At 39.8% G+C, this 11,482-nt stretch overlaps 1 protein-coding gene across 1 annotated transcript; it reads right to left on the bottom strand.

The window, feature by feature from the left end:
• Window positions 1-1,119: 1,119 nt before the first annotated feature.
• Window positions 1,120-7,060, bottom strand: f3a (coagulation factor IIIa). Its single transcript, XM_071485548.1, has 6 exons — window positions 6,875-7,060; window positions 5,587-5,698; window positions 4,945-5,138; window positions 3,745-3,926; window positions 3,485-3,653; window positions 1,120-1,841 (listed from the first exon to the last, which is right to left on the bottom strand). Exons 1-6 carry the CDS (start codon window positions 6,936-6,938, stop codon window positions 1,696-1,698), a joined length of 867 nt encoding a protein of 288 aa, XP_071341649.1. The 5' UTR covers window positions 6,939-7,060; the 3' UTR covers window positions 1,120-1,695.
• Between the last annotated feature and the right edge of the window lie 4,422 nt (window positions 7,061-11,482).

Here is an 11,482-nt window from a genome sequence, read left to right on the forward strand (position 1 = left end):
ACTCAGATTATTCTTGGATCAGATGGTTTCTGATCTACATCAATTTTTTTACACTATATCTTATTAATCAAAGTTCTTGTGCGGCTGCTTGTGTCTGGGCAACATCTAATATCTGAGGAAAGAACTCTGTAAATAAAATGTTTATTTTCTACAGTAACCATATTGAAAAAGTATTCAGTCACTATCTGTACCAAAACTGAGTAATTGCATCATCAGTACCCAACCAACAGACTAAATATGGGCTGAATACTCATTTTGAACATCAGTAGGTGTATGATTCATGATTCACAGTTTGCAGGACATGATGGTTGGAGCACAACAGCTAAACTGAAAGCAGAAATGACAACAAAGACACGCAACATCTTGAATGTGAAGCAAAACTGCTGTTGGTCCAAAAACTGCAGCAACTTAGTTCACAGTTTCGTTTTCTATTAACAAAATGAAGACATTTTGTATATTTTGTTAATGAACATATCTGGCGATTGGTGAAGCTGTTGATACTGAATATATAAGTAAAATGTTCACAAACAACATGTTTGTTTTCCACCAAAATATCTGGCCATGTAGCGTCATATCCACTTGTAGTGACTCAGCATTATTCGGGTGTTTTAAGGTTATTTCCACACACTGGCAGCACTTGGTTAAGGTTGGGAAAAAAATCGGGGACTGTGTTTATACCAAAAAGTCCACAGTGACATGAGACATTTAGCATTTTGTCTTTTGTCCAAAGTGACACAAGGTGTTTAAAACCATATTACCCAAACCATGATCTTACCATAAAAAAGAGCTTTTGTTGCTTAAACCTAATCAAGCAGGAACCAGGATGTGAACGCTGGGTTCTGGTGTCACAATCATGCCAACATAACCCTGATCACCTCCCTGTCACTGAGGTGAAGTTTATAAATCTATCTGTCTGTCTGTATATCTTCATATATCTGTACTTTCTATTATTATATATATATTATTTATTGAATTGTAAATAATTTTGTTATCCCAGCTCAAATGCACTTTAAGTACCTAATTATGGCATGAATATATCATTATATCCAGTTTGATTTAAACACCATAATATATCATCACCATCACCATCATCATCATCATCATCAGTACTGAAACTGCTTGTGTTCTTGAAAATATTTATTCTTCAATATTTCAACATATAATCACAATCTCAGCATCATATACAAATATGTTAATTTCAATTAAACAATAAATTATTCATTAGATACAAAAATAATATATACAAATTCTTTCCCATAAAATGTTTCCCATAAAGCTTTCACCAGTCTCCCAAAAGCGCCCCATCACGATAGTCACTTAAAGTTAGAAAGGTACACTATAAAATGAAATAAATAAAATCAGCTGGTAGTGTTTCTCCACAGTCACCAAATATAACAGAGAAGGAATATTACAGCTTCAGCGTGATGACTAGTGTGTACAGTAGGAGTGTTCAAACAGTGTTTTCCTGAAGTCTCTTTTTTTCTGCAGCATGAAATGATAAAGAAAAATAATAATACACGTCTGACACATTCAGGGGAAGTTTCACAGAAACTAAAGGAAGGATTGATTCCAGTGTTTGACAGAGGAATGTTGAACTAGTGTAGATCTGCTCTCCTTACAGGCCTCAGTCCAGTTCAGCTGTACCGCACGTTCCCACAATAGTGTATGTGTGTCTCTCTCTCTCTCTCTCTCTCTCTACACATCCCGGAGTGGCACTCCTTCTTTTCCACTTTTCAGAGATTTCCTCCAGCGCTTGTAGCAGACCACCGTGACAGCAATGATAATGCCGATCAGCAGCAGGATGAGGAAGATGGCAGCAGCGATCACACCCACTGAGTACACTGTGGATGACACAACAAGGCACAAGACAACATTACACTACAGAGCTTTACTTATTCATTACAAGAATTAACTGATCACGGTGCTACGGTTAAAACAGACGCAATATTCATTACATGCAAATACCAAAACCAAGAGGTGATAGTCTAAAATAAAAATATATACATATTTTTCCCTCATCAATTTACATCAATACCCTATAATAACAAATCCAAAAAAGAATTTTAGAAAATTTTGCAAAGTTATTCAAACTGAAACATCACACTGATGTTTTTGGTGCTTTCCAAACATCTGTGCCTCGACACAATCCTGTTTCTGAGCTCTGCAGGCACTTCCTACCTCCAAGGCTTTGTTTTTGCTCTGATATGCATTGTCAGCTGTGAGACCTTAAATAGACAGGTGATTGCCTTTCCAAACCATGTCCAATCAGCTGCACTGACCACAGGTGGACTCCAGTCAAGGTGTAGAAATATCTCAAAGACGCTCAAGAGAAACGGGAGAAACCTGAGCTACATATCAAGTATCATAGCAAAGCGTCTGAATACGTATGTCAATGAGATTATTTCTGTTTTTCCTTATGAATAAATTTGCAAAATCTTCTGTTTTGGCTTTATTATGAGGAACTGAGTGTAGACTGATGAGGGAAAAAATATCATACTATTTTAGCATAAGGCTGCAACATAACATGAAAAAAGTAAAGGGGTCTGAATACTTCCTGAAAGCACCGTAGCTTCATCCCAATGTCAAAAGCTTAACAAGCATCTGTCCGTGGTGTCTATGTGTGTTCCCTTGTACTGAATCGATCAAAGAATGTGCCGCGCTACAACGTTGTAACTGCGTATTTTCTCCTCAGGAGGGTGCTGCTGGATTTCTACAAAGAATCTCAATCACAGCCCGAGAGGAGAGAGCTGGGACTCCTCACTGACAATCTCAATCAAAGATAAAATCTGATTTTCCAATCTGTCACATCACATGACAACTACAGCTGATAAGTGGCGGGATGGTTGGCATCTAATTTGATCCCTCGACTTCCAGCAGATGTGCAGCATCGTATGATATCCCTTAATTGATGTGCTAAAATAGTAGCAGCTATGAGTAGAAATAACCACGTTTGGATTATGCGTCATGTCATCTGATAAACTGATGTAAAGGATACAAATGGTGCTAGAAAGGAACAAACAACAGCAGTGGGACAGAGTCAATAAACACTGCACTGTATCAAACATATTCAACAGAAATCAGAAAGAGAGAAGTAAAACAAACCAGCCAAGCTATTTATTTATCCAGAGTCAGCGCGATGAGCTTCACTCAGCTACACCCTGCCTCACACCCACAAAGACAAACAACAATACATCCTGTGTCCTGTCACCTGGAGCTCTGGCTGCGTCTTTGCTTTGCGCTATCATCTTGTTAATTCCATTTTGATGCATAAAATAACAGAAAATTTGCAGTTTTATTATAAATTGTACAGTGTTTTATTTTCCACTGCACAAACTGATATTGTTAATGTGCAGGACGCAATCGAACCTGCCACCGAAACTGTGGCGTTTCAGCGCTGCACGCCTGCAGTGAGTGTGTGCATGAATGTAACTGAGTCACTTCCCTGCCCATGTTTTTTTTTTTCCTGTGAATCGTGACAGCTCACCTTCAAAGATGGACTGGTTGCCATCTTCGGAGCACTGGGTGTGGCTCAGCTCCCCCAGCTGCTTGTCGACGCTGCGGCTGGGGATGTAGGCCTGGACGCTGAAGCAGTAGCTCTCCTCTCGGTCCAGATCGGTCAGTTCTATGACATTGGTCTTAGCGAACATCACTTTCTGCAGGGGACACAGAGCGGAAACCATGCAGCTTATAATGTCTCATTCACGTGCATTTGAGGCTGATACAGTGACGTCTGCTGTGACTCACCTTGCCGGTGCTCTTATTCCTCCGGTAGGTGACTTTATACTGCAGCTGGTCAGAGAAGATGTCCCGTATGCTCAGCTGGCGGCCGTCTTTGAACAGGGCGGTGAGCGGGTCAGTCACATACAGGGTGGTTTTCTTTTTGTCTTCACTCACCTCCAGCTTGAAGTCAGGTTTGCCTATATCAGCTGTGGAGGAGGGACAGACAGAAAAAGAGTTAATCTGTGCATGTGCAGCCCGGCATTGTCCCCAGCTCTGTGGAAGTGACCACTTGCTGAATATGCTGGCTGATCAATCACTGAGAAAATAATCTGCATATTAATTGATTATGAGTTTAATCATGAACCACTTTATTTGGAGGCCAAACTGAAAGTGAGCATTATAGAAGCAGAGTTATATCTATCTATCTATCTCTCTCTCTCTCTCTTAGAGTTATATCCAGGTAACATCTGTTTCCCTGCTGTACAGATGTTGTATTCACATTCTTCTCTGTTTTTATAGGCACTATTTCCTAATATTCCAATAAAAACTGAAGACATTGTGTTCTGTGGATGTGTGGACTGATACTGGTGTTGCTGTCGAATAAGTCACTTTTTAAAAGATGAAACACAAACTAAATTCAATTCAACTCCACTGTATTGGTGAGATGTCAAAGACAATTATCTCAAATTGAATCTTGGTGTTTCAAGGGCAGATACCACAGATACAGAGGATCAAGAACATTTTCACCTTTATTTTAATTATTCATTTATCGGTGGTTTAGGGAGGTGGTGCAGTGGTTTGACAACCATCTGTTCTCTTACTGTCTAATGACTCCCAGACCTCGACGTGCAACATCGTTACGAGATAATTAACATTATTCTGTAAGTGGTCATATTGTACACCTCATTATTAGGCCTACTATTTGATTTTTTTCATTGTGATTGGATAAGTTTCACCATTTTCATTGAAGCCACTACTGCAGATATTATCGAATTTATAGAGCAGAACTGAAACCTTCCTATAATAACACACTTGATAGTCTACAGAAAGAGGAAATTATATTTTGACTTTTCCTGAAAAGAAAAATGTATCGACAGCCTTAATGGTGCTCTGCACTCATCCTGACCACAGCCACTTTGCTCCTGGTGTATAAAGTTAAAGTAAAAACTGCTGCTTATTTCCATCATGTTATGGTGATTAGCTCATTGTTACAAAGGAACTTACTGTCTTTGTAGGGGCAGAATCGCGGTGAAGTAGTGTAGGGGAACTCAATGAGGTCCGAGTTGACGCCCAGCGGGGGTTCAGACAGGACGTCAGCTGTGTAGCAAGCGTTCAGGTCGGTCAGAGAGTTGGACAGATCACACACCGTCGCTGAGGACCGGATACAGTGAGGGTTCTTCTGTCTGCTCTTACCAACCCTGCAACAAGTTACATGTGACGTCTTAACAAGGGAATTATAAAAAACATAGACTAGACTCTCGAAAAACAATAATCAATCACAGCAGGAGCAATATTGGTGTTGGCATTTGTAAATTATATTTGTTGGACGTTCAAATGGTTATGTTCTTGGCTCTAAGGTTCACTATGGTTCATGTGCCTTTTGTAGTTATCTTTCTGTTTAAAGATTTCTGGCCAAAAATCAGCATTCCAGTAAAAGCTTTTACTGAATCAATGCGGGACTCTTATCATGCCCTGCTGCCATTAATCATTCCTCCAAGGTCACACGGTACGCAAGTCAGAGGGGCACGTTCTCCAGTCGGCACGCTAACAACCTGACTGTGTCTTTAAAGGGAATACCTTCACCGCATGAACAACCTGGGGAGTAAATGCCATTTCTTGAAAGGGCTAACAGATGCAGGTACTTACGCAGAGTACTCCACGGTGAAGGAGTAATCAGCCGAGGGTTTAGGCTCCCAGGTCAAAAAGGTTTTAAAGTTGATGGATGTCCAGGTGACGTTCTGTGCTTGGGGATAGGAGCCTGCGAAACGGGAAGAAGTCATGTAAAATAACTCCTTTTAAAATGTTTTGAAGATCAAATGATGAAAATTATAGAAAGTTAAAATGGCTTCAGTCATTATGGCAGAATACAATTGATCAGATGTGTTATAGATTTGCACATATATTAATTCATATATAAAGGATTTGCAAAAGCTGTAGGTCAGAAAACGTAACTAAAGCTACTGTAAACTACACATTTTATGTAATAAAAACTTAATAATATAATTATATTACATGGGATTACACTAACTTATGAGAGAGAAAACTGCTTTGATGTAGTGCAGAACCAGTTTTCCGACACAGCACTTCATCAGCCTCATGAGATCAGGTGATCTTATCGGTGTTAATAAGATCCTTGGTCATATATATTTGTGGACGGACTGTTCACTCCCAAACACAAACACTTGTGGGTTTTTTTCATGACTGCAAATAAGTGTGCCACCCAAAGAGCACACAAGAGAGAAGCTGTTTTGATGGTTAGAGGATTTAAAGGCAGGACTGTCATTTCTTTAACTGCTGAAAGACACTGCTTCCTGCTGGGGGGGGGGCAATCAGAGCTCATCTTGGTGCATCATTTTCAAAGGTTCTCATATGAAACACAGTAGAATACAAAATAGAAAGTAGAAACATTAGAAACAGAGAGTTGTCATATACTGTTTATGGTTTTAGAAGTCTGGACAGTAAAATGGTAAGAACACACATGGAGGGCCGAGGAAGCCATTCACTAACAAATAACTATAACTATATACATGTATTATAAAACTTTTATAGCATAATTCATTCTTCAATAAATGTCTTTTTTTTTTAAAGGTGGGCAACCTCATCTTAAACGCGTGTGTGTCCATTTGTGTTTTAGAAAACGTGTCGCGCAGAGCTCGTAATAACCTGTGGCACTGCTCAGCGATGCTCAGCTGCTAAATAATAAATAAAACTCTATAAAATATACATTTAAATATAGTGCAAATATAAGTCCACAATAAAAACGACTCCGTTCAAAGGATTCTATGTAGGCCTATGTGTTAGAAGTCGCCCTCCATTATTCTCGCATATGCGTTAATAGTTTACGTTTTGTTATCTAGTAATGAATAATTAACATATTAACAATTAGCATAAATATTGGCGCTAAAAGTAACGTGAGAGAAGCGTCGCGACTCACCTGAGGCAGAGTGTGCGCACAGAAAGAAGAGAACAAAAAGAGCCGCTGGTTTCATTGTCTCCATTTCCAAATGTATCCAAGTAAGCAGCGTTTGACAGACGCGGCAGATTGTGTCTCCGGGTTCGGCTCTGGGTGGAGGTGATGTGCTCGCTGCAGACCCTGTCGTTTGGTTTCAGTCTGACTTCATGCTTTCAGCAATATAAATGCGCGGGGCTTAGCCAAATAAGGAGCGTCCGGCTGTGGCGTCATCAGACTGGCAGAGTCACAGCAGTACGAGTGTTACAGTTCATGCAGCTACAGTGCAGAGGTCACCCTGAGTTCAGCTGATACATCGGGGTATTCTTTCATTCATTCATTCATTCAGTAATCAGCTTCTTCTTCTTCTCCTACCACTTCTTCTTTTCATTATTATTATTATTATTATTATTACTACTGTTGTTATAATAGACCCACATTATCTGTCAGCATCTAACTTAGTTATTTTAAGTGACTGATGATGATCATGATTCATTTTTTTGAGTCATCATTTACTGTGAAAAGATCATGACACGTTACCTGAGTTAGTCGTGGGTTTTTTTTTTTTGTTTGTTTGTTTTTTAATTCAAGAAGGCAGAGGGACGCTTAATCAATTTAAGGATAAATTAATTATTATGTTGATCCTGTAAAGTCATTTTTGATTGTGGTTCTAATGATTATTAAATCATTAATTAAATGATTTTACAAGTTGGAAAATTTTCACGTTGGTTTCGTACACATTGTGTTTTTTCCCTGAATTTGTCATGTAGCATGACTCAAAACACACTATCCACACACTTCCAGACAGAGGTATGAAATCAGTTCTACATATGCAGAACACTATATTTCTGCGGCCATGAGCAAAAACCATGCTGAATCAACCCGAAACGGATCTAAAATCCAAAAAGTAAAAAAGTTCAAACATCCACATTTTACAAAGCTGCACCTCTCACCTCACCCTGCAGTCAGAGCTGCAGCAGGATTTAAGGCTCACTGCTTCTTCACTTCTTTTCTAAAGCTGGTATCTGCACAGTCTTGTGCAGATTTCTTTTTTTTTAAATCAATCAGTGTCTCATTGTTTGCAGTGCTGACTGAGCTGGGAGAGCTTTAGACATCCATATCATCTCGCATGGTCTATGGGAAACATGAATGGAACCGTTGCTGCAGTAACTGCTGCCCAATATAAACCACGTACAGAGGGTATGTCTCATTAGGTCACAAAACTCAGGTTTTTGAGTCACTGCCTTCTGCAGTAACTGATGCCCATGTCAGAAGTTACTCATATTTAATTCATTCTGCAAACTAAAGGATTTTTATTATCTCTACACAACAAGCCCAAGATAAAGGTTTTCTCATGCTGTGAAGGTGAGACACAGGTTAAACTACAGCTCATCTGAGCCTCAGTGGTTAAAGTAAACATTTCTCAGTTACTGTGTGCCAGCACCTGACCTCTTTATGTTTCAACACTCACCTTCACAGCTTAGTGCAAAATCTGCTCCAGGCAGCGAAGAATTGACTCCAGTCAACTCTCAGACAAGAGGGAGAGAAGGACATGCACACTCTGTACACCAAGAGATGTAAAAACCACCATCATATACCTACATTTTATTATCATTTATTTATTTTTTTTTTATTTTTTTATTTTTTGCAAATCACATGCAAACTATCACATGTTGTCAATCATGTGCATACATAACGTAACCACCATGTAATGGGTGATTGATTGACAGATTGTGGATTGTTTTTCATTAGTTTTTTTGATCATACTAATATTGTTACTGTTGTTGTGTAATGTTCAGAATTTAATTTTGTAATTGAGGTGAATTTAAATGTGGAAATAGTTTGGGCCTGTGTCCGTGTACTATTTTGCATCACTGTTTAAAAACCTGAGAGGTTTCAAAAATAAATGTCTACGCTTACACAAGTGGTCTGTGATAAATAGCACAAGATGTTTCCTATGATTACAATGGCCCATAAATTTATATTCATTTGACTCAAAAAATGAGTTGTATATGTTCAGCTCAATGACACCTACAAAAGTATTTCAACCAGGAGAGGCTTCATTCTGAGTCAGCGAAGAAATTGTTATTGCCATTTGGAAAATAAGAGAGGAAAAGTGAGAAATGTTAGAGTCTCTGGGGATTAGATATCATCCTTATGTCAACATATTTGAAAGGGAGGTGCGGCTGTGCAAAGTTTGGAAACCCCCCCCCCCCCCCCCAGGGTCAAGACAGTGCTAGTGGAGGAGGTGATGAGAAGAAGAGAATGGTGGAGCTCTGGATATGATGAGGAGTGGAGTCTGGAGGAGCCTGAAAGACAGATTCCCACGTTTGACAGCAACAACGTGACTGGCCGGTTGAGACTGTGACAAAAATCTGATTGGTTACTGAAAACACCTGAAGTCAGCTAATTATAAGAAGTGGAGTGAAAGAGGTAGAGAGCAAGACAGAACTGTGAGTGAATGAGATAAAGATGGTCTTCCTGATTGAACTTGTGCTTAGCTTCATAAACAGAATAGCAAAACTTTATTAGGAATAACGGTGATTGAAAGAGCTGATACAACATCCGATGGTGATTATGTTTTATGACAGTTATAATGGGCGGGTTGATTTTCACGTGGGACACTAAAGCCGATTCAATGAAACAGACACAAGACGGGGGGTGTAGTAGTCGGTGATGTAGTCATAGCTCAAAGAATGGATGACATGCTTTCCAGTGGTATGCTGACCACACGACCACTTACTACTGCATGATGGAACAGAAATACTCTCTGCCGCCCAGAAGCCTGGTCGAATGTGACTACGGTAACAGTATAATCTGTGGCAGATGCTGCAGCTCAGTGAGTCAGTGGACTTCCACTCATCAAACAGCTCCAGTGAGTGAACTAGAGGTCTATTTATAGGCTCAGTTGTTGGACACCAAATCTCCAGACACACAGAAATACCACTGAAAAGGAGGTTTATACTGTGGAATGAAGTTTTTATAGAAAGGCTTAATTGTGTTAACCCCAGTTAAATGTGCCAACATGACTGAAAATGGAAAGCTTTAGTTCGTTTTTGGTATTGCAGAAGTTATTGTTATAGGGAAAGGCAGTGCAGCCTTTCCAGACTGTGCCGTTTCTGGCAGCTCAATGAACTAACACTAGTGAGAACTTTGAAGATAAGAAAAACACATAAAACACGACAACATGCTCTGTTAAATGGTTGGGAATCATTTATATAAAGTAAACTGACCGTGATTTGTTGTAAATGTCGAGCAAAAACACTGGTGGTTTAAACGTGGGACAGTCTTTAATGTGGGTTTTGTTTTTCTCCCTCTGAAGTTGGCTGGGAATATGTATGTGGCACTGTGCCAGAACTTGTCCCCCTGCCCCTATTATCCCTCCTCCTGCCCCCCCTCCAGCAGTGAGGGGCCCGCTAAATCAGGGTCCACTGTGGCTTTGAATACCAAGGCACCCTCTGACGGGAAGGACTGAATGCAAATTCATGAGTTCACCAATTCTTTCCAGTGGCTAAAGCCTCCAGTACACACACACACACACACACACACAGACACAGACACAAGTCCTACAGTAAAACCTAACGTAACTCTTTTGGCTCTCTTTTTGTGCCATAAAAGTGACTCACCTACCGTTTATACTGACTTGCTCTTTCATAGTGAGAATGGAATGATAGTAACCTGAAAAGTGATTTAAAGTATTAAGTGTTATTCTAAATATATATATATACATATGGAAAATTCAAGAGCAGATCAAACTCAAATAACAAATGTTTTGGTTTGGGTTGCTTTTTGCATTTTCCCTAATTGATTCTACTGTCAACATTAGAAGCAACAGCAGCAACAGAGTTTAGTGTCTCTGTGCTGATGAATGACTAGATTAAACTAAAGCACTGGGAAGAAAAGGCTCCTAGTTCCCAGGACACTGGTGACTACAAATTTCATTTACCTCTCGCAATTCAAACATTTATCCACCTCATCATATCTCGAGGTGTTTCCTCACAGCACATAAAGTAATCTACAGCTACCATATGCTGCGTGCACTTGGCTCTGTGGTCCACAGCATTACGTAGACATATACAATGGCATGAGATCATCGGGCCTCTCTGTCTATTGTATCATGCTACGGTCGGGGGTTGATCGACTCTTAATTACATTCCCAGGCTTATTCCTGGAAGCAAGGATAAGAGCGGCCACACAGCATGTCTGAGTGCAACACTTCACTGTTTTTCACGGCCTCAGTGACAGGCATGAAGTGGACGCTAGTTCAGACAACACAAAGGCTTCTGGGTTAGTTATGGTTAGACAGCCGATCCACTCGAATTGTGTTTACTTTTACTTCCGTGAACAGCACAGGTTCATCTCTCAGCACATGGTTCAAGATCTCTGCCTCCGCCCCACTACAACAGCAGCTCTTGCTAGCATCAGAGTCCGTGTTACAATCACAAACTTCAGTGTGACTACAACTACTGTCCACCAAAAAAAAAGCCTTTATGAAAATTGTTGCCTCTGAGGTGTGTTGATTATCCTGAGTAACAGCAACTCTGTCTCAGGAAATTCGATGTAATTCTTTTTATTATAAAGTAGTTTTTTTGT

The sequence above is a fragment of the Trachinotus anak genome, unplaced genomic scaffold (assembly GCF_046630095.1).
Source record: "Trachinotus anak isolate AG129_WGS33_773 ecotype Australia unplaced genomic scaffold, CSIRO_AGI_Tana_v1 ptg000009l, whole genome shotgun sequence".
Lineage (NCBI taxonomy): Eukaryota > Metazoa > Chordata > Actinopteri > Carangiformes > Carangidae > Trachinotus > Trachinotus anak.

What these genes read in the sequence shown, in the direction of transcription:
- f3a (XM_071485548.1), bottom strand. Translation starts at nt 6,938, where the DNA reads ATGGAGACAATGAAACCAGCGGCTCTTTTTGTTCTCTTCTTTCTGTGC. An exon ending in TTCACCGTGGAGTACTCTGC is followed by an intron (nt 5,139 to 5,586) that starts GTAAGTACCTGC and finishes AACTTGTTGCAG; the next exon opens with GGTTGGTAAGAGCAGACAGA. An exon ending in ATTCTGCCCCTACAAAGACA is followed by an intron (nt 3,927 to 4,944) that starts GTAAGTTCCTTT and finishes CCTCCTCCACAG; the next exon opens with CTGATATAGGCAAACCTGAC.